The sequence below is a fragment of the Chenopodium album genome, chromosome 23 (genome assembly GCF_948465745.1).
Source record: "Chenopodium album chromosome 23, dcCheAlbu1.1, whole genome shotgun sequence".
NCBI classification, from domain to species: domain Eukaryota; kingdom Viridiplantae; phylum Streptophyta; class Magnoliopsida; order Caryophyllales; family Amaranthaceae; genus Chenopodium; species Chenopodium album.
Window position 1 is genome coordinate 39585237 of NC_137856.1, and position 24828 is coordinate 39610064.

General features: G+C 33.0%; 2 protein-coding genes across 2 annotated transcripts; both read left to right on the forward strand.

The window, feature by feature from the left end:
- Positions 1-356: 356 nt before the first annotated feature.
- LOC145608711 (prefoldin subunit 3-like) lies at positions 357-8436 on the forward strand. The gene is made up of 6 exons (XM_081664318.1): positions 357-576; positions 1517-1574; positions 3841-3912; positions 7402-7521; positions 7607-7708; positions 8119-8436. Exons 1-6 carry the CDS (start codon positions 440-442, stop codon positions 8203-8205), a joined length of 576 nt encoding a protein of 191 aa, XP_081520444.1. The 5' UTR covers positions 357-439; the 3' UTR covers positions 8206-8436.
- Positions 8437-21123: 12687 nt separating this feature from the next.
- Positions 21124-23723, forward strand: LOC145608836 (uncharacterized). The gene is made up of 3 exons (XM_081664427.1): positions 21124-22068; positions 22498-22641; positions 22748-23723. Exons 1-3 carry the CDS (start codon positions 21368-21370, stop codon positions 23289-23291), a joined length of 1389 nt encoding a protein of 462 aa, XP_081520553.1. The 5' UTR covers positions 21124-21367; the 3' UTR covers positions 23292-23723.
- The last annotated feature ends 1105 nt before the right edge of the window (positions 23724-24828 follow it).

Consider the following 24828-nt stretch of genomic DNA (forward strand, 5'->3'; position numbering starts at 1 on the left):
TGAGTAGGTGGAACCATCCAATTTGCCTTTAAGCATCTAATTTAACAATTTTGTACACACCTCTTGTATTGCCTATGAGCTTCAACGAGTCCTTTAGGTTGTCGAAATATGGTCATATATGGGTTGAAACAATATTATATAACCCTAGTATAGATAAAATAATTTAAAATGACTCAGAGTATCACCTATTTGTCACGATCTGATCCAAATTCAAGCCACACACCCAATTTAACAGCCCTAGGTAAAACCTTCATAAGCCGAATTCATTGATAGACCAAGCCAAGCCAAGCCAAGCCCACCATCCCAAAACGACGTCGTCTTAGTTTCCAACCAAGACGATCTCTCTTCCTCTTCCACACTAGAAAAAAACCTCCCGAAAACCCTTTCTTTCTCTCTCTAAAAAAAACACAAGACAGTTTCTCCCTCTAAGGTGGTTGTAATGGCGGAGACATCATCGTCGACGGCGGTGGTAGAAAGGAGAGGAATACCGGCGGCAGCATTCGTGGAAGATGTCCAGACTTACCTTAATCAATCTGATCTCGATGTTAACTCTGCTCTTGCTTTCTTTCAAGAACGGTCTCTTTCTCTCTCCTCTACTCTTTTTTTTTTGTTGTATTTCAGGTTTTATTTTCAGCTCAATTAACTGTATTTAAGGATTAATTAAGTTTTTATGCAATCATTTTTTTAAATTGGATGTTTTTTCAATGAGATTACTGAACTTGCAATTTCATCTCCATTTTTGAGTCCATATTTCATTAGTAGTTAATCATAACAATCGTAGATATAGATGCTTTTCATAAATAGTTGTTACTTCTGCAAGTGTCGGTCCAAATTTCATTAGTTGTTGCTCAGTCCGTTGAATTTCATTGCGAATTGAACTTCACTCCAAATTTCATCAGTAGTTATTGGTAATTTTTCATGGCAATGCTAACCACTTGATCTTAATCAAAGTAGGTGTTGGTGTTCAGCACTTTAATTTTGACAATTAGGGTGTGATTGTACCAAATCATGAGTAGCCAAATTTTGTATGTAAGAGGAGTCTATGACACTCGTTGCTGAGTTTGAGGGACTTCGACTTGTGTGCTGATTGATTGCTTTTTTCCTGGTTATGGTTTAAAAACTTAAAGAGGACATAGGTGCTAGCTTTATCTATGTGTCAAAGTATTGGGTGTGTATGGATGGCTTCATGGTTTGCATTTATGGATTACCTTGTATGTCAAAGACAAATTAATTGTCTTGAAATTTTTGCACAGCTAATCGGAAATTTTGTGCATCATTGGACCTTGTGTTGGCAACTACATTGGTTTCTTAATTCAGTTTGTGTCGTAAAATAGCATGTTTGTTCCTGTTACCTTGTCCCTAATTAACTGGATTTGATTGGGGAATGGGGAGAGTAAAATCTTTTGTCAGAAAAAGTGTTAGAAATAGGTTATAATCAAAAGTGGAAGAATAGTATTTACCAGTATAATACCATACCTTAATTGCTGCTTGACCCATTAATGGCAATTTTTGTCAGGCTTCAGCAATACAAGCTAGTAGAGATGAAACTTCTTGCACAGCAGAGAGATCTTCAGGTATCACTTTTATTTCATTTTTTCTTGCAAGTTGCTTGACTATGGAGTTGGGTGACTGGGTCATTGTATGTCATTTGGGATGTGGCATGTATTTTGCTGATCAATTGCAATGTTATACGAGTATTATATATTTACTCTTTTGTCTCTATAAGACTATAAGTATATAGGCCACATTTATCAGGGGCAGTTTACTTTTTTTTAAAAATATATTTTTTGCTTCTCCACATTCCAATGTAGTCTTATCTGGAATTCTTAGTTAAAGGGGTTTATCATCAGGATGGGATGACTTAAAGTAGAAATATGCCCCATTATTTAGGGACAAGGAAGTATTCCGGAGAATGTTCTCAAGTGACCTAGGCTAATCAAGCGGCATGATCTCTAGTTTGAATTTTGTAAATTAGAATAATTAGATGAAGATTTCTATACAAATTCATCACAAAGAGAATACAAAGAACAATGCCACATAGGCAATCCCCAAATGCAACATAGGTTTTAACCAAAGCAAACAGAACAAAAGAAGAAAAAAAATCAGTCCATGCTTTAGTTTTCAACAAAAATACAAGCAAAAAGTATAAATAACAAAGAACAAAAGGAAATGTATTTTATATAAGAGAACAAGCAAAGGTTAAAATGTAATTCATAATCAAGGTAAAGACAGATTATCATACCATTAGAAGCAGGGAACATTCTCCCTAATTTTAGGTGTTTCTTGGCCTTGAACTCAGCTATGGCATCTACTGTCTATCGAGCAGGAATTTCGCAAAATTTCAATTCCAAAAACCATCATCTTCTACAATAAGATATAGCCATTCTTCTTTTGGCTTTTCTTTGGGATTTGGGCAACAAAGGGCCCTCATGACAGATGGTGAATTTGCAAAAAAAATGTGGAAAATCATGTGAAATTGTTTAACTTGTGATGAGAACTTAGAAAATCATAAATTTCATTAAAAACATTTATCTAAAGAATGTTTGGTAGGTAAAATAGTAATAGAAATATGCATGTTGATACTCCATTAAAAAAATTATATGAGGATGTGCGTGTGTAAGCGTGTGCGGGTGGGTGGGTCAGTGGGTGGGGGGTATGTATGATAAGATAGAACATAATTACGACCTTTTTCTTGATCTGAATATTGAGCTTTATCCTCAAAAGTAACTATCACTAGGCATAGATGAGCTTAATCCAAGGCTTGCTGAAGAGGATGCCAATTCTCCCAGATGCTCACATAGAATAGCATAGAGAATCCAATCTTGCATGTCAAAAGACACTTGATCCATCGAATCCATATTTTCTTAACAATGAGACCTTAACAGTCAAAGAACCCATAGTGAAATACAACTTAACATATAGGCTAACAACAAAGACACCAAGTTGAAGGTAGTAACCAAGGCATTTTAACTTGATGGAATAGATGAATGTGAGATATTGGACCTTGGGATCTGGAAATTTTGGCTCATACTTGACATTGTTGGATGGCAAAGTGAATCTTCTCCGTATGTTGAATATGATTTTTAAAACTTTTTTGTTGTAATTTGTGAATTGTCAGCAATTCATGTAGTTTGTTATATGTCCCTGATTGGTGCCATCCTAGCACCAGACTGATTTAGTTGTTATATGATTAATACAATGGATTGTACCTTTAAATGTCTCCTTTAGTCCTTTTCGATTCTGGTTTAAGATTTGCTATCCTTCTTGAACCTTTTTCCTCCTTGCCACCACGCTCAGTTGGTGGAGTTGAGCAGGGGGATTTAAGGTTAATACATCAGCCATCAAAGCATGAGTTGGCCTTAAAACAAACAATTAGTACACCTTAATGAATTATGCAATACCATGGGTCAATTAAGAAAAATGTGGAATTTTCAATACCACGAGGTCACCTTGTGGAATATCCCTTGGTATTTTGTAATATTTTTCTTAGTTTGTTCTAGAGGATGAGGTAGATATACTTAATTATCTATCCAATCGGATTTTTTTCAGCTGTGTCTGTGCTAGCCTGCTAGGAATCCTTCGTTATCAAGGTAGAGGCCCTAGATCCATTCCCTTGGCCAAGAGGCCTAAGAGAGGGAAAGCGAGGCATAAATAATTTTTTGCAGTATTTAGAACTTTTTGTTGATTATTGTACTTTTAAATCCAGCCAAGCTGTTGATACTCTTTTATCTTCAATGAAAATTTGCAATGCTTACAAATGTAGTTTGGCTTAGCTCAAATTTAAGCATTTAGTTTTACATTCAATGTTCTGAATTAATATACCTTGCACATGTTTTTCAGGCCAAAATTCCTGATATAGAGAAATGCTTGGACATTGTTGCCACATTGCAGGCGAGGAGGGGTTCCGGTGAGGTTCGTTGCTCTAGTATTCATGATCCTTTTAATTTGCATGTTACTTTAGACGGCAGTGCTTTTTTTCTGTTTGTTTGTGCTCAAGCTTTACGCTAATTTTCAAAAAATAAAATCAAAGTCTATCATAGTGTTGTGTCTCTATATAACAGGACAAGTTAATTTTTGATAATCTTTCTTTCTAATTAACATTTCTTATTCCGCATTCCTTATTATCTGTCTCTTATAGCTTGTCATTTAAAATTCTTATACAAAACGAAGTAGTGCCTTTGAATTTTGAATACAAGTACAATCATTATCCACTCTTTAATAGTAGTATGTCAGTATGTGTTGTTTTCAATGACTTAAATTGAGGAAAGGGTGGTAAAATTTGACTATGTTTGATCGCAAAAGTCAAAATATGGCTTATATTGTTGAAATGCTTGGAGTATTTTCTTGTCCTTTACCAACTATTTTTTTTTTTTTTTTTTTTTTTTTTTTTTTTTTTTTTTTTTTTGGAGCTGGAGGATAGAAAGATTATAAGCTTCTAACAACTGCTATTAATGTGGTTGGTCCTCGTTTTTTCTTTCCTAAAAAGCGACATTGACTTTGAGATTGCCTTTTGAATTCATGGTGAAGAACTCCATAACTCACTTATAAAGGAGCCTAGATGTTTTATTTTCTTCAAAGTCGATTATTGAGAATAGCAAGTTTTTAAAGCTAGTTTATATTAATGCATCAATAGAGAAGCCTTGTTCCAACAGAAACACTGTGAAACCTGGGCTAACCTATTCCTATTAGGGGTGAACTTTCTAGGTCCGTAGGGATCTTCTACGTATTTTTGCTCAAGAGATAAGCTGTATTCGACTGAGTTTTAAAAATGGCATCTTTTGTGGTGGAAAAAAGTTGCTCCGAAAGAGGTATCTAATAAGCAAAGCTTCCTTGAAACCCAGTTGATCAACATTTACGCTTTTCAGGTACTTCCCTAGAACAATATGACTCTTTGCAGAGTGTGCATATTACTCAGATTGGGAGAGCTACCTGCCTACTTGCTCGGACATATAATGATAGATTGAACTCCCTCTTCAAACGACAACAAGAGGTTATCTTCCAATGTTAGTTTGTTAGGCTGCAGCTTCCTACATCTAGGTAGAAATCTGAAATATCATACAAAGCCACTTTCTTGGATGGTGCCCGGAAAAAGACAAGCGTGTAAACGCGTTGATCCGGGGGTATAAAAGGTCCAACTCGCTGTAACCAGAGGAATTGAAAAATTCGCTCTCGGTTACCGGACTGAAGCCGTAAAACCTAGCTCAAAACACGAAAGCCCCAAAAGGGCCCTTGCGAGCCTTAGCCATTTAGGAAAGGGCTCGTTCCGGGGAACTACTACGGACGAAAAGAAGGGGAGACCTTACTTTCACACGCATGAAAGCGAACGACGCGACGGGGGTAACAAAATATAGCAGCTGCCAGTCCCTTATTTTCCTTAAAAAACAGGAAAAAAGGGACAGTTCGAAACAAGTTTCTCACGCGACAAGGCAACTGAGAAAACCGAATTCGCCCCAACCTCGAATTCGGATTTTCGAAGGACGCGACCCCCAACCCACGGGGGGAGCACAGAAACAGCGGAGGAGCGAAGCTACGACTTGTGAGTGAGAAACTTGTTTCGAACGACGGCTGCTATACCCTTAGAGCAGAGTGAAGCAGAAATGCCCTCGCCCGGGAGGGTGCTGTTTAAAACGCGAGACGTTAGCATTCCAGACTTTAAGTCTTCGTTTCGATAACGCTTTTCTTTTTTTCGTCGAGATTGGGTTGGTCTTCAATGTTGGATCACCTTGCCCGTGCTATGTTACTCGGACTCTTCATTTTACCTCAAGTACCCGTGTCGGACCATCGACCCTCGGACATGGGTATGACACAAGGACACTTCATTTTAGTTGAAAATCATAGAATTTTTTCACAAAATAGCCGAGTCGGACACTTGGACACGTACCCGTGTCGGACATGGGTACCCGAGTCCGAGTAACATAGTGCCTGTCTTCATCCTGGAAAGTAATCTTCTAAACAGTTAACCTTATTTGATACAATTAGCGATTAAAGATGTTTTCTAGCTGGTTGTCCAAATCAGAAATCTACATTATAGAAAATTGTGACTACTTTGTTCCTCTTTATTCTTTACATCCCTGGTTTTTTGTACGGGCTAACTATGAATAATAATACAAGGTATTGAAAGTTATAAAAATCGTGTAATTCACTGGAAGCTTTAATAGATGTGTCCTTGTCAACTAGCTGTCTATTGTCCATTGCGTGGTTTGCTCTAGATAGTGCACAGGGATACAAGCCATAGACCTTATATATATGTGTTGATAGTGAGCTGCCTCTGCAAACAAGTTTGCTATCAAGATGCCTAGTTGGCTTGGCCAATTGTTGTTTATCTTCTCCAATCTTTCGTACTATTTTAGTGGAAGGTTTTTTTAATTTCACAATCGGTGCAAAATCCTCATTTTATTATATTTCCATGAAAATTAATTATTTTGTTTTTCCTACTAGAATTTTCTGTATGGTGCCTTTGGTTTACAGGAATAAGCTAATTGATTGGTGATTCTTCTGACTTCAATCTTGACCGGGACATAATTTGTCAAATTTGGATCTTTTAGACTTGTCAATATGATGCAATTATTAGGGTTTGAATTACTTTTATATGGTATTCCATCCTGCTTTAAGAGATCCACACTAGATGGTAGTTGCTGTTAGGGCTAACTGCACATGGCTTGGTTAATTAGCTAACTGGATATTGTATGGTCCACATTAGATTGCAATCCCTCCTTTTTCCAGTCCCCTTTAGAATTTTCTCATAGTGGTATTGTTAGTTGATATCAAAAGAGACGTGTATCATTACTCTTTTTAACTTGGTGTTTCCTGAGTAGAAAAGATGGAGTAATTTCAGTTTTGGCAAGTTTGCACAGAAGTAGAACATTGTGCTCAGATCTGACTCCTTCAAGAATCTTATGTATTTAGATCCGACTTCTGTCTAAACGTGCTATTAGGACTTGGTTCCTGTCATTTATAGGATCCTGGATTGAATAAAACGGCCATATCTTTCCAATTAGCTTATGAGGAAAATTTGCCTTCTAAAGTCAATGATTATGTATATGTGTGAGCTGTTGTAGTTTTATGAAACTAATTGGCTAGATCTTTGTTGTCTGGAATTTAGTGTTAATTTCAACTAAAACTGACTAGTATAAGATTAAACGCCAAGGCGTAAGAAAAGGGTCTGATTAGTTCCAATTTATAGAGCTTGATTACAATAATATTAACACCCAAGTTTCTAGATGGCTGTGTAGACCAATTTTTTTTTCCTCGATGGATTTCTGGTTTTAAGACTTAGGTTGAATTGCACAGTGGTGTTGAATTTGATCCAAAATGAATGTATTGCTTTGGTTATTGCATTTACTCTTTTGCACCTGGTACTGAACTATGTTTCAGAAACAATAACCATGTAATAATATGCAGCCTCTGCTAGCTGATTTTGAGGTCTCTGAAGGCATATTTTCACGAGCTAGTATTGAGGATTCAGATTCAGTGTGCTTATGGCTTGGGGCAAATGTAATGCTGGAGTATACATGCGAAGAGGTGGCCCATTATCCTCAAAGTACTTTTATTACCAAATATATATTAAACCATGCACGTCTCAAAATATTATGGAACTCTTCTACAGGCCAACACTCTTTTACAAAAAAATCTGGAAAATGCTAAAGCCAGTTTAGAGGTGCTGGTTGGTGATCTACAATTTTTAAGAGATCAAGTGACAATTACGCAGGTGTGTGCCATTAATTGAATGATTTGAATTCCTGTTTGCTTGTGGTTTTTTTTTTTTTTTTTTTTTTCCCCTCCCTCCCATGTAAATCATGTCACAAAGTATGAGTAATAAGTCCATGCATATCAAATGCCAATGAATCCTTAAAATGTTTAAGTTTTTCCCCCTCCCTCCTCTCCCTTACTTTTGGCAGGGAAAGTTATAAAAAAAGAGGGCAGGAGACTTTTATGAGTGTTGTTCATGAATCATTGGCGATTGGGATGTCATTCAAAATTTCGAAAGGGTTGTTAGGCGACTATAGAAACTGTTGAATAATCCTGAAATTATTGCTTATAGAAAATATTGTGGTTGGTTAATTTATGGTGAAAGGCAACAACCTTAACCACTGTAATTTACTAATTAATGAATCCCAGGTTACAATCGCCCGTGTTTACAATTGGGATGTTCATCAACGTAGACGCCAAACTGTGGCCTCTTCTAGCACCAACAAAGATTCATGAAACAGTCACCGGCAATCTGTATCAGGAGGTGACTTTTCTTCCTCTTCATGCTGAGAGCTCACTTGGACCTCAAAATGTGAAGAAGGGTGGTGCATGTATTGTATGTTCCTTCTAGAATTAAATTATGTCTTAATCTTATAATTTGAATAATAGTCTTGTTTCATATTCTTCCACCAGATTTTGGTTCTTTGGTAGTTGAGTTGTGAAATAGTCAAATCTTCTTTTTTGTTCCTTAGTTTACTATTGGCAGGGATTGGTTTGAAGTGTTGACATTAAGATCATGAAACTTTGTTTTGGCCGGAATTTTGATTGGGAAATTTTGTGTTATCGTTTATCAAAGTTTTGACTGGGTCGGTCATGCAGTATTCTTTATGGAGCATATTGACTCATATTATGTCATTGTTCAAACATTTACGATCTTTTATGTCATAAAGTAAAAGTTGTCTAATTATTGATCAAACAATTGCGTGAGATAGATGTCAGCAGTGTGTAGTGCCTAACTTAAAAATAGTTCTGTGTTTCATCGATCACAACTTCACAAAGATGAGCTGCATTACTTACGACTCTTGGAGAGCACGTTTCAATCTCCATTACCTTCACTTCTAAAGTGTCTAGTCTGTTAACTTGACTCTTTTATCTTACCTGACAAATCAATGTCGTTATCTATCCCATTAAAAGTTTTTATAAAAAAATCCTTAGATTGATTTTTTATTGATTTGTTATAATGAACAAGAGATTTGGACATAAGACAAGACATTAAAAAAGATAAATGATTCTAACCCATTGTTTTGTAGTGTTTACTATCATTTTCTTATATTGAAGCAGTCCATAATAGGGTCACCTCAAGGGGGTGCCTAAAACGACATGAATGAAAGATGAGTTAAATTATTGAAGTTAATTATAAATTACTTTTTAGTTTTTTTGACGAGAATTATACTTAATTGTTGTTATCTCAAAGTAACTAAACTATTTAGCTTACCCCACTTGATTTCTTTTTGACCCGTGACTGGTGGGGTTAGGCTAATCTGACCATATTTGTAAAATGTAATCTTAATTAAAATTGTTAATCTTTGACATGATTTTATTGAGATTTGTTAATTGTTTGTAACGATATTTATTAAAAAGAGGTGATCATGTAATGTTTAAAGTCAAAGCATAGGACTGTTTTTCCTTGGGTTTCCAACTTATTCCTTCTCAGTTTCTGACACCCCACACTTCTTCGTGATCCATGTAGTTGCTATTTTTGTATGCTACACCTTTTTTTTTTTTTTTTTTTTATAAATATTATTTTTAAAAATTACTCCGTAATATATTTATAATTAATTTTGAAGAACATAACGTAAGTATCAGGTGTTCAAAAGTCAAACATGTAGTCATATAAAAATGTGTTTTACTGTATTTTCTTGGGTTTCCAACTTTAGACTGAGACTGAGATACTCGCATTTTCAAGTCGCAAGTTTCTTTGCGGTGGTCTATGCTTGCCTCATCCTTTTTCCATAAAGCAGAAGAGATCATGTGGTTTTGAAATTCTACAAGTAACCAATTTTGTGCTTCATTGTTTCTACTTCCTAACAGTAATCATACTCCTTTGTTTTCTAAAATTGCCTTAATTTTATTTTTGAGTCATCACTAAAACCTTTGTTCCATTTTCATTTTAATTAGCACAATCCTCAAGACTTTTCTATACATTATTCAATAGGAATCTCACATACTAAATTTGTTTATCTAATTACTCAATCAAGGGTGAATACAAAGGGACCTACTTGGGCCTCAACTTGTTCCATGCCCGAAATTTATACTTATATTACATTTCTTACCCCAAGCACCTTTAGTTCATAGGATTCGAACCATAAACCTCAAGAATATCAGGTAAGAAATATACCAAATGAGTCAACACTTTATTAGTTGGTTGTACTATTATAGAATGGTTTTACAAATACAAAAAATTGCCCCACATAAACAACTTAAAAGTATTATTCAAAATAATATCAAAGTTTTAGATACAACGTTTGATTACAAATAACTTTTAAAGAGAGAAAAAAAAAACATAATTTATTGAGTAGAATAATACTAGTATTATAAAGTAGTAGACTATACTAGAGGCCTTGAAAGTGTGAGATGCGATTGGTGAATCTTACAACACGATTTGTGGCTCAATTAAGTTGTCGATAATACTTAGGTGATAGACCTAATTTGGCAGTTTTATTTGGAGGAGCCTTTAGATGTCATGATGAGAAGGTGGGGTTTTCACTTTTTTTTTTTTTTTTTTTTTTTAAAAAAAAAAAATATTTTTTAAGCACTTAAACTTTCCTATCATTTCATCTTCTATGTTAAATGATTTGTGTCTTTGGAGCAGTTGCAACTTGGATTTCATTTCATTATTGCAATTTGTGTGCCTCCAATTTTAAGTGGGGAGAACTTGTCAACGTTAAAGACATTGACACTGATAAAAAGGAAAGGATATCTAGGTCATCTCAACAATCTATTTTAGTGCTGGATTGTGTTAAAACACAAGAGTGAAAATGGAAATGATGCATAATTGATAAATAAAAAGGTCATTTTAATATTTTATTTTACAAAATAACCTTGTGTTTTGAGTTAAATTTTTTGCTTAATAGTTCTAATTTTGCACCCTTCTTTCACAAGCCGAGGTAATCCTAAATCCTCAATAAGCATAACAATTTGAGTGACAATGATCACACTATTTTATCAAAAAGACTCGGTAAATCAAGACTTTGTTTTATTTGTTTACAATAATTTCAACTACAAATGTTTTATATTATCTTGAATATGCGTTAAAAACATCTAGCTTTGTCAAGGCATAATATTGTTATTAGTTACCTAAGTAGAAAGATGTTTTGGAAGGTGCTATACCTATAAGAATCGTAAAATGCTTGATGAGGATATAAGTGGTGTGACTTTTCCACGGCTTATCCATATTTATATGTAGTCTTTTATTTCTGTTTAGTGTTTTTTTTTTCATTTCTACTTGAATGTATTTCCTTGTTAGCATAGAAAAATTATTATCAATCATCTAAAATCTTTATGTTTTAAATTAAGAAAGATGGCAAAAATAGAACCGAAAAATGTAGACTAGACGATCAAGTTGAAACATAAATATTTATATTTAAAAATCTTATATAAGATAAAGTGAATAAAACCTAATTTAGTCTTTCAAAAAAAAAAAAAAAAAAAAAAAAAAAAAAAACCTAATTTAGAAAAAGGGTAACGTGAATTCGGTGGAAGTAAAATGATTTAAACCTTGATATGACTCCTAAAGATCCCTTTCTTTATCTTGTCGCAAATATGGAGATATAGGTGCTATGTCAGATTTAATGCTGCAATAGCCAATAGGAGCACTACTTAACGTAACTTTCATGCTGTGGCCTTACTATTATTGCTAACCTCAGCTCAATAATATATTATGTAGCTTAGGTATATTAGTGTTATATATCCAGATAAAGTAGTTCATTTTATCTAAACATCACTTAACGAGAATCTATCTACATTTTTCTTCAAAAAAAAAAAACCCTCAAATAAAAGCAACTTTCAGGCCATTATATTTGTTATAAGTGCATTTATGAAAATGTTTCTTATTTATCATAAGATGCATGCATCTATCTAGCCTATCTTTAGTATTAGTCTCACCTTATATATATTTAGTTATTGGCCTTTGCGCATATATTAGCATGAACGTACACAACTATGTATATAGGAATTTTGATAGTTTTTGGTTTGCTAACCCATTTACAGTATAAACAAGTGAATATATATGAATTATATTTATCAAGTCATTTGCTCCTAATTTTACTTAAGCACGCATAACACTTTGCTCAACTAAAGTAATCCAATATTTGCATTAATAATTATTGGTAATTAATGAGCTTTCAATTCTTACACTTACCCAAAAATACCAAGTAAAAATCATGGTTAAAATCCTTCCTAAATATCCATTTAATTTGCAGCCTTTTCTTTGATTGACAGAAATTTTGCTGCTACCTTATATTAATTCAATGAAATGAAATAATGGACCAAAAGACATAGTAATAGAATATATTGTATGAAGTTGAAATATTTAAATAGTCAAATTTCATTCTTGATGGGGTTGTCCTTGTCAACATATATATAGGACATCTTATAATTGAGCTCCAAGCATTGAATGCCACTTCTAACTAACTGCCCCCTCTCTGTTTGACCCTTTTGCCAATAACAACAATATATATAGTCTCTCTATTTAACACAACTAACGATTTCTGTTAAAAAAAATGTACTTTTTTTTAATGGCTAGAAATAATAACGTTAGTCAATATGGTCTAAAAGTTTTGTTATTGATGTTTAATATGCTCCATATAATTTAGTCTTTAAACATTGGCAAGAATAATTCATACTGGTAGATGGTCCAACTGAGTATTGATGGTCGGATTAGCAATAGGTCTTATCTTTGATGCAATATAAATAATTCCTTTTTTTCTTTTTGGGAAGTTGCCGTAATTTATTAATTAACACCAAACTTCGCAAATTTATTTAAGGATACAACTAGGATCAACGAATTTAGCAGCGAAGTTAATCATGCTACAAGCTTACAACAATGAATAATAAAAAAAATAGTAGTAGCTGCTAGTATTCTCTCCGTCTCTAAATTACATTTCTACTTCTCTCTATTATGTGAGGAATAAATGTGAGAAATAAGAATGTAATTAAGAGACAGAGGGAGTATTTTTTTTATTTTTTTTGGTAAGGTGAACACTCATCTTGAGAGGGGGGAATAAGGGAAATCCTCCCAAGGTGAGTTTGATGAGAATCACACCCAGGTATCTCACCTGGAATTTGAGTAGCTAGTATTGGTTATGCCATTATGAAAAGAGGAGTGGTGGAGGGGTGTAAGATAGGAGGTGTGGTTGTATAGAGAGAAAATTAGGGTTTAAAACAAAATTATCATTTGATCAATTCTGACACCATGAAAGTAATCTCCTTAAATTGAATTGTCCCCATTACATTAATAAATACCGCGTTACTAGAAATGCACACAATATTAAAACAATCAAGCAAGCTAAGCTTGGTGGAGATGGTGTGGGAGCTCATCTTATAGCTTTGAGGACCCAATATTTAAGGTATGCTTGATTTATTAGACTTTAACAAAGTAAAATTAGAGTTAAATGGTGAACTTTTGATCAACTACACTAAAACTTACTTAATTAGCCCTCGCACACGTATAAAAGAAATTGCCGCGTCAATTCATGCAGTATAATTTACACTTACGTACTAGTCCCCTTTCTCTTTATAATGTGCGTAATAAATGTTAAAAAGGGGATTCTAATAAAGAGACGGAGGGAGTAGTAATTTTTTAAAAAATGGTACAAATATTTTAATGGGTGACGTGCACGCAAATCTAGGCCGATTTGTCTTCACCTTAATGGGAGTATATTTATTACTTAATGCAACCAAATTTGTCTGCTCCTGTGTTGACGCGTTAAAACTTTATTTTCTTTATTTCATTTTTATTTTTTAATTATTATTTTTATTAACCTACAAATTTGAGTCTTGACTTTGACTTATCACAAGGCATTTTTAGGCCTTGGTCCAAACTGGCCCAATAGTGGGCTCCCATCCGATCCAAGATGGGGTTCTTAATTTTTATATTAATATTAATGGGAAAAGTATGATTAAATTATAAAAAAAGGCTACTAGTATTGTTTTCTATAATTATTTACATCAATAAGGCGAATTTTAATATAATTTTAAACTTAGATTAGAGATCTTTAGAATTTAGATGCCGCAATTATCGGGTGATGTTCTCACAAGGGGTCAAACATCTAGAAGTAGAGAAAGGGTCAACGGATTGAAGGAGATGCAATTAGTTTATGAGGTGGAGGGCCTGCCAATTGTTGTTATCTTTTTTTTTTTCTAAATAAAAAAAAACTATATTTGTGTTATTTAATTATATACGGTGTAAAACGTATATTACTATCAAGCGTTCGATGACGAGGACGTGTAATAACCTACGGGTATAATTTGTCACAATATTTTTATATTTATAGTATAAAAAGTGTTTATGAACGAAAAATTAATACATATTATAGATATCATCCTCAAAAAGTTTGACCAATTGAAATTAAATAATTAGAATCCAAGTTGGTGACACAACATTATGTCATTTGCGTGTGATTATTTGAGAGAGCTTGATTCAGCTTCTAACTACTTTAGTCATATTAATGATTCTACAGTAACAGGGTAAAGTGGTAAAATCCTCATGCATAATAAATAATACTCCACATGTTACGTGGAATGAACAATTAAATTAGAATTGTGGCTTAGCAATATATGGAAATAGTCTAAAGAGAATGTACATGAATTAAGAGAGTGACGAGGGAGAAGATTGAGAGTCACCAGAGAGAAGGGAGAGGAAAAAAATTTGTGCAAAGATGAGATAAATCACAAGGAGATGGAGAAATAAAGAGAGGGGGAAAAAAATAACTTCTTTAAGAGTAATTTTTTTTACTTGTTTCGTACGTACCGATTGTTTGTACTGTTCAATATATCCATTTTGAACATTGTTGATAATTTATCCATATGAAAAATAATGTCAACTTTATATATTTAATTTATTACTTACCTAATTATGAAGGTGTTCATGATCAGAGTTATATGCATTGAAAAATGTGTCAAGTCAACATGATACTGTACAAAAAAAGTCTTGATAAGGTTAAATGAAATGACTTATTTATCAAGTTTAATTATTTACAACTACGGTAAGTTTAAATTAAACAAGTTGAGATATAAATTCACATAAGTAAAAATGGGTGAATAAAGCGCACCTTTTAAAAAAATTAGAGATAAGGTATTTCTACTGTGACGAGATACCTAAAAAGCATATATGTGCAACGTAGGAGGCATTAACATGAGACACATTGGATCCACCCCTAACATAATCAAAGCGGAAATTTATAAGTATCTCACTGCCCTTCACTATCAAGTATCTACTTAAATTGTATGTTGTTGAACAGACAACATTACAAGTTTGACTATTGCCGTGATAGTCTTACCTTATCAATAATAAGGTCGCTTACTAATTTTATAAAATGACAATTTTTATATTTTTGGGGTTTTTATTGGCCTCATCTCAATCTCATATTCTCATTCTCAGTTTATATGTATGTGAATGCGACTACAGTCAACTGGCAGGCTATATTAGGGCAATTCACAAATTGTCTGGTTTCAACAAAGTATGTGGTACCCAATAAATAATAATGCTACATGTTGTCTTTCCCTTGGACCTTATTTTAATTTCATGATTTAACTTATACATATTTTTAAGAAAATTACAAAAATAGTGTGAACATAGATGTATTTTGTAAAAGGTGTAATGATTTGAGGCACCTAAAACCAGAAAGTTATAATATCATTATTTTAAATCATAATTAAACAACCTAATTGGTTCGAGTTTTTTTTTAAATATGGTTGAAAGCTCAATTGAATTATAGCCTAAATTATTGAACGTATACAAAATTAAAGGATGAAAGATATTTCACCGGTACTCTTATTCAAGATTGTTATTGATGTTTGGCCATAATTTCTAGTTATATCTATTAATCTATTACATAGAGTGATGTTACATTATTTATACTTTTTTAAAAGATGAAAAATTAATTTTTTTTTTTGAGGCAATGAAATTTATATTTATGTGGTAGGCATAGTTAGTATTTTTGATAATGTAATAGTCCAAAATTACAATTAATTTGTTGGTTTAAAACTGTCACCTCAAATGTGACTAAGGTCCCCCTTTTCCTAACCACCAAAAGTAGAAAATGTAATTGACTAACTTTTTATTTTTTAGCAATGTTTATTGACCATATAATTACCAAAGTTAGCCCTTAAAAAGGCCCTTTCGCAAGTGGATACTCAAAAATAAAGAAAGCTCTTTAAAAGGCAATCTTAAATCTAAGGATAAATCACCACCTCTTGTCAACCACCCCAAAACCCCCGATGCCTTTAAGCAGATATAGTGATATGCTTCGGAAATTATTATTTTTTGTCTTTCTCGAAAATATGAATTTACCGAGTGATTAAGAAAAATCATCATAAAAAAAGTAATAAAAGTATCTAAGGGTTGTCATATCATTATTTCTCAAGTTACAACATTTACAATGGCAAGCTACTTCTTTTGTAAAATAAAGAGCTACTCCGATCCATATGTAGTTTGGCTTAGCTACTGGATCCAAAAAAAAAACAAAAAAAAATTGGCTTAGCTATAAGAGGTTGTAGTTCCACAATGGCTAGCATGTAGCCAACAATTATTTAGAAATTGCTAAAGGTTTCTTATGCACAACCATGCATTATGGATGCTCTAAAGCAATTGTTCATTACGTGTAATTCTACTATTTCAAATACATCTTCATAAGCCTTGTTTGAGGATGAATTTAAAAGAGCATAATAACACTCCCTTCACTTTGGTCTTATTGCTTGTCGCATTTGATATGTTATATCGGTGAATAACCTTAATCATAATTTTTCTCATTCTTCAAGTTATTATATATTGCGAACAAGACAAATATAAAAATAAAAATGAGGAGAGTACGTACTCTATAATAAAAACAATTAAGTACCTACTTAGTACAAATATATAATATGCTACGGATAATTTAGTTATCAATCCAAAAGGACTACGTACCTACGTACAAATTAATTAGTAGAGTATATAATTTATACATGTTGACTTAGTACTAGGTAATACTATTCAAAAATCAAAGTAGTGGTACTATTTTTTTTTAAAAAAAATGTACTCTTGGTTAATTGGAGAATGGGTGTGAACTAGTAAAAAAGAATGCGGTAAAGTGAGCTTTGGGTGAAGAGAATAAACAACACCTACTCTTCCCGAATTACACACAACATTTTGTCCGATTATCCTCTCCCATACTTCTTGACGAAGCAAATCACAGTCAACGCTCCTTTTTATTTATCCCCAACCATGTATGATAATATAATGATCAAGAGTCATTTTATAAAAAATATTAAGGATATCCACCGATTGTATTTAGATCGAACTAAAATGTCATAGTTCAAAATAGGTTTTACTCTACTGTTGATATGTGGAAATTTTGAAATTTCCAATATATTGGAACTTATAAAAGTGTATATTGTTCAACCAATTATATATTTGTATGTATAATCTATAATTTAAATTTGGATATTCTATGGCTCTTATTTTTATTGAAATTAACATAAGTAAACTCAATTTTAAGAAATTATCCTACACAAACTTATTTACCCTTTCAAGCATATTATTATTATTATTACGAGTATTATTATTTTGTTTTTGGAAAATAGGTTGGAAAAGGAAAGCATATTTATGAAAACAAATTTGATTTTAAATGAATCATAGTGAAATGGTTGGCAACAATTAGCATCATGATCATGAGATATAAGAGTACGAATTATTGAATTATAATTAAAAAGGTTATAGTGGACTAATAGTTTGTACTTTGATTGCTAGATAAATTTATGCACGCATCACATAACTTTAAAAACGCATAATAATTTGATAATATGGGTGCATGAAACTTGTACAAGATATCACAATCAAGCAAAAATGAAATGGACCGTAATCATGTTTTTATTTATATAATGAGTTGATCTTTGTCAAAAAAAAAAAAAAAAAAAAAAAAAAATGAAATGGACCCACAATAGAGCTAACCCACCTATATAAATTCTAAAATGAAAAAAGCTAATTCTATGATACATGTGATTACGACGGCAGTGAAATTGATAAGGGGATATAATTATGATTAAGATTGACTAAAAAAATAAAAATAATGTAAGTGGAAAATGAAGATAAAACAAAGCTGGATCTAAACTAAAAATGACGGTGACTGGATTTTTATGTCAGAATGAGGGGGCATTCTGCCGGATCCCAATTTCTTCCGACATTTTACATAATTAATCTTTCCACGCGTTTTTTTATTTTCCGTGCTTTTATTTCTAGGATTGTTACGCAACTTACGCAGTACAGTAGTATTGTAAGTCTGTAACTAGTACTATGTACAATTGTACACCATATACCATCATAAATCAGTTAATCCAGCTATTCGTAATGCATAACTAAGCGTTTGAGAGTTAAGGAGGAAGATAAGAGAATCGATCTTGTAGTTACAACTTTATAAACCTAAAATAATGGCGGGATTTGAACTTTTAACTTAAAATTCATAAGGTGAGAGCTGAAAACCAATTGCACAAGTACTCCGTATTCATTATGCTCAATTTGGAGTATATGATATGTGACAGTAGCATCACTTTTTATTTTAAGAACTCGTGATTACACATACAATCTAAGATTTAAAATCATCAAAATAAAAACTAATATAGCTATTGGACCAAAGCGATGTTTGATTTGTGAAAATATAAAGCTCAAACTGAGAATTTTAACCCTAGCTTCTTAAAATTCAATGTTAGTTCGTGAGGATTGAGCTGATGGATTAAAGGTTTAAAATGGGCTAGTGCATACTTTCCAATAATTATAACTTTCACCGTGCAATTCTTGATTAGGATATATTCTGTTTACCTTATTTTCACTTTATTTCAGGTGTAATAAATTTAGATAAGTTCAATTAAGTTCAGATAAGGTTTAATAAGTTCTGATAAGGGTATCCAAGTACAAATTACAACTAAAATAAGTTTTAATAAGGTCTAATAAATTTAGACAAATTCAGATCAGTGAAAATCCGGGAAATAGAACACACCCTTAACCTCTCTTTATTTCTAGGGAAAACATATATATTTTTTTAAAAGAATTACTTCTTAATTTACTGTTATTTTAAAATTTTTAGTAGGATAAAGAAATTCAAACAGTTAAATATGCCTATCTGCATCATTAACATTATAATCCGTATTTAGTCATCTCAATACACGAAGAAATGAATTTAAGAGGGGTACTTAATATGATCATGAACTACGATACTACCTTACTAAGCCACGAGGGAGTTGCATCTATCTAGCTAGCATGTTATCTCAAAAGCGCCACGTTTCGATAGTTTACATACTATGAAACCATTTTATACGTTTTATTTAATTATTTTATTTTTTTGAATAAGGATAAAGGAAAAGGCAAAAAGACTAAAAAAGGCTAAGCTTCTATTTTGTCTTAATTGACCTACATCTTGCCTAATCAACGTTTTTTGAATGAACTTGTCGTTTTTACATTTAGAGGGTAATTGGGTAAATGGTGAATTACAAACATTTTATATTAAATGTTAGTCGGCACCTAGTTTTTTAAGGATGCGCATATTTGTTTCTTGTATTATGGTTTATACAAATATGATTTTGTTTTCTTGTTTAAATTTATATTTACATTTGCAAAATACGAGTAATAACTTACTTTGTATGTAATAAATTAAATATTCATTGCAATATACTCCATCTAATCTATTGCTTTTAGCTTGTCAAATTTGTCCTTTTTTTTATTCTTTTTTTATCCATTCTTCAATATTTTATGCATATGTTTATTGTTTAAATATTAATGGAGTATGTTCAATTATGCGACAAAATAACAAATGAGTTTGACGGCTAATCAAGTCATTTAACTTTAATTTATCCACAACATTAGTGATAGACAAAACATTTGAGCTCTTTTAGTTGAAAAGTTAGAAGCAAATTATTATTATGATAAGGATTGGAGAGGCCATATATAATTTCAAATAACAACATTTTTCATGTATCTTAGCTTATTAGGAGGAATAAATAAATAAAACATGTTTTTTCTATAATGAATCGAATTCTCCTTTTCTAAATAAATGATTCAAAAGTATTCATCAGCTATCAAAAGTGCAAAAGTCTAAAACATCAACTTATAAATAAAAAAACATGAAGGAAATATGGAATTATTATAAAGCTTATCACTATTTCCTTACAATTTTGTAGCTCTCCTTCTTATCAAGGCAAAAGACAATAACTTTGCATTTCGTATAGACTAAAATTTCTCATTTTTTAAATTTTTTATTATCACTTGTCATAATTTTCTCATATTACATATCAATAATTTCTTGCACCATACGTGTAAACAAAGTTTTTTTTTTTTTTTTCCTTTCAATTTTAAAGTTACTATGGGGTATCATTAAATAGATACTCACATTGCATATAGAATGTAATGAATATCATTCTAATTAAAACCCAAAGCAAAAATGATCCACTTGAATTAGTCTTACCCTAAATTTTCTAAATAATACGACACCATTGACAATAAGCTAGTGTAATACATAGCTTTGTCCGTCCTCAAATTAAAAAGGGTATAAAGCCTAACAAAATTAGTCACACCAAGAATCAAACATTTGAATTCAAATATCATAAAGTACCACAATCACAATATTCAAAATAAACTCAAAAGTACGAGAGTCTTACTCGTTAAAATGGATTAATCTAGTGACACAAATCTCTAATCGAGTAACATCACTATCCTTACTGTACTTTATTCAAATATTAGCAACCAATTACAAAAAATAAATTTCCCAATGACCTTATCATCAATTTCTTAAATTGACTAAGTCTTATGTTACATAATTAAAATAAAAATTGGCAAGAATGTTTAGTAATAATAATAACCTATATATTCCATTAATTTTAATCCTAAAAAAAAGTGGGGTGGGAAATAGCATAAAAAGGGTCCGCCTTTTGACAAGGCACGTGTAGATGAGGATCCCGTTTACATTAATCTGGTTAAAATCCCGCGTTATTTTTGTCTTAGCCGTTCTCCACATAATACCATCTTGTACAGTATGAAAACGTCGACAATAAGCTCCCAATGAAATTATAAATAAAACTTTATAATAAAAATAAAAAGCATAGTAGTCCGTATATAATAGAGCCAATGAGAAGGCGGTCCAAAATGCATTAAATGCGGCAGAAAATTAAAAAACCGTCCAATTTATTCACTAGACCCGTACTTTGCAAGCCAACTCTCTCTTCTCCTCATTTTCACCGGCATTTCCCGGTCTCCATCACTTCTACCTGTTTCCCACACTTATATTTCTCCTTCATTTCTATCTCTCTCTCTCTTGTATTTTTTAAACCAAACAGTCCCTTCTCCCTTCTTCCCCCCTTCATTCTCTCTCCTCTATTCAAAAACATACATAACCTCAAATGAAGGAGGAGAGAATTGTTTATCTTTGAAAATTTGATGGATGATAATAAGCATAAGATTATTAGTGTTGAAGAAATGGCCGCTTCGAAAATGATAGATATCACCAACAACAGTAGTACCAACAACAGCAACCTTAGTCACAGTATTAGTAGTACTAATACAAGTAATAGTAATCTCTCTATATTCTCCGATCAGATGATGTTCGGATACAACAGCAGCAGCAGCAGCAGCAGCTTATTCGACGTTGCGGCCGCTACCCCATTCGATATGTTGATGATGGGTACTGGTGGTAGTGCCAGTGGTGGTTTTGACAAAGGCAATAACAATAATTATTTGGGGTTTATGGATATGCTTGGATTCCCAGATTATTTGGGCGGCGGCTCAAGTTCCTTATTCGATCTGCTCCCACCCACTACGACCAATATTGCTACAACACTACCATCAACCACCACAACAACAACAACAACGGCGATGACGATGGCACAATCACCACCACAAGTGATAGTGCAGCAGCATCAAGTAAAGACGACTCAAGTAATAGATCCGTGTTACAGTGGTTGTTCAACTGTTGTCGTACCTGGGGAATCATCGGAGGCTGTCAATACCCCCGCTACCCCTAATTCTCTCTCTATTTCTTCGTCGTCGTCGGATGCTGTCAACGATGACCTGCCTAACCACCAGAGTAAGACCGCTGACGATGCCGATGATCATCATGAAGAGGACAAGTCTAAGAAACAGTATGCTTTTCTTCTTACATTTTTTTTAATTATTTTTTTATTTTCCTTTTTAATATGTGTCTGAACTTAGTACACATAATTAATTTATTTTATAATTATGTTGGAAAATAAGAAAGGGGCCGAAAAAATTCATGTGAAAAGAATTTTTATTTGGTTGATTGAGCATATACATACATATGTATATAATCCCGTGCTCTGTTTACGCTTGACTAACTACTTAGTCAAACCTGATTTTATGGGGGATAATTAAAAATGAAGAGATGAATATTATTTGGTCAATGGGATTTGGTTTTTTTGATTTGAATTTATAGCTGATTCCTTAATTACTAAGGACTTGGCTTTTTAATTTTGTGAATTTTTATTAATTTTTATACTATATGGTTTTTATTTTAATTGTATTTGTACTATTGTGTGGTGGTATGAACATAGGTTGAAACCAAAGAAGAAGAACCAGAAAAGGCCCAAGGAGCCGAGATTCGCGTTCATGACAAAGAGTGAGGTTGATCACCTTGATGATGGCTACCGTTGGCGAAAGTACGGCCAAAAAGCCGTTAAAAACAGCCCTTTTCCACGGTAATAATAATGCTTTACTTATGATCGAGTTCATCATTTTGTATGATTTATGTTTGTTCTGTGTTTTGTATTGAGGCGAAGAATACTAAAATTGATTGATTTGCAGGAGCTATTATCGTTGCACCACAGCAGCTTGTGGGGTGAAGAAGCGAGTGGAGCGATCTTCTGATGATCCATCGGTTGTAATGACCACCTATGAGGGGCAACATACTCACCCATGTCCGGTGATGACTCGTGGAGGTATTGGTATTGGCATCGGGATGGGGATGGGGATGGGGATGTTCTCGATGCCAAACCACCTGAATCAATGCAGCACCGCTCCCACCACCCCATCTGCTTTTGGTGGAAGCGGTGCTGCTTCCTCCACTCTTCTCTTCCCACACCCTCAACACTACCATCAATCTAACAATCTCTATCCTCAACATCAACATCAGCACCAACAATTTCCGAGCTTCTTTCATAATCCCACTCCAACATCATTGAGCTTCTCAGCTAGTGGTGGCGGCAGCAGCCAGCAACAACCTAACTCGATTGCTCTCATGCGTCCTCCTTGTTCTTCCTCCTCGAACCAGGTTAGAGATGATGGACTTCTTCAGGATATTGTGCCTTCACAAATGCGTAATGATCAACAACCAACTAAACAAGAATAGAAAATCATGGTTTTTATATAAATTCTCTATTCAGATAAAACTGGGATTTTTGTCACATAGTAGTATATCCCTTTTTCCTTTCTTAATTTGTGTCTTTATCATTTGCTTAATTAGTTTTAAGTAGGCATTAGCTCGCTAACTTTCAAAGGAGGAGGAAGAGGAGGAGGAAGGAGACCTAATCTTCATCATTTCTCAAGAGGCCCTCGGTAATCTTGGTTGAAGATTCTAGCTAGTTGAGGGGTATGTAACTTTCATGGTAGATTGGGTTCATGAAATTCCTATATTTTTTTCTTCTTTTATATTTTCTGTATATCAGGCTATTTCTTAATCAAATCTCAGTTATCATGAAGAATGTTCAGCAGTAAATTTTTACCCTTTTAGATCATATCACTTTATATATTTGGAGTATAATGTATATATGCATTTTTTGCATTTTATTTTATCTATTTATGGTGTATAGATGGCAATTTTTTTTTTCTTTTTTACCTCAGTAGCTATCTAGGGTTAGGGTTTTGGAATTGAGCATATATATTTGGATGAGTGCAACTTTTAGAGAATTAGCTTCTCTTTTTGTGTGCCTGAAACTTTAGAAGTAATATATTGGGGAAATGAAGACAATTGTAGCATTACCCAAGCTTTGGAAATTGAGCCTTGTGGCCTGGCTTTTTTCCTTGTTGAGAAGCAAATAGAATAAGGAACCCTAAAGATGATGGAATATGCATATTGAAGTTGTAATTTAATCTTTTAAGATCTTGAAGCAAAACTTTACTAGCACTTTTCTTTAAGTGAGTTTGTTAATGGTAGGGTTATGCATATATGTGTTGAGACAAACCTCTATATATGTATGTATAATGTATGTATGTATGTTTATTTGTTGTTATCGAATGTTTAGTTTTCCGAGAGTAATAATAAAGATGAGATTCATTTTCAAAATCTGGTATCACCCAAATATGTAACTTACTACTTGTACAGTTGTACGGAGTATAATTATAAACTTGTTCATAATCGTGAAAGTAGTGTTAAAGCATATTTTCCCTATTGTTTTACATTTGTGATACAGTACATGAAGAATTTGACCCTCTATTAAGATTTTGAGTAATTTGTACAATTCCTTGAATTGTGCAAAGAAGTCTAAAGCTGAGTGTTTACCTTTTAAAACGGGATAGAGTATATTGAAATCAAACAAGAAAAACCAAAATTTTGACGAGGGAATAATATTAAAGAGAACATTGATCATATGGTGTTCCTTGTACAGTTGTACTATGGCACAATATTTTCTTTCTCAATAAACTTTGGTGTTAAATTACCCAAATTAATGAAACCATGCTTATTATATAATCGTGCACGCTAACTATATTTAGTCCACACTATTCCATATGCATCGCTCCCTATTGTATCATACATGTGGTGTTTAATTATCAGGCTAAAGAGCTACTCAAAATTGATTATTGTACAATCTTTATCAATTTAATGCATTGCACTTATTATTTTCCTTCTTATAATTAATTGAGGAATGGTCTTACATTTTGGTTGAGAT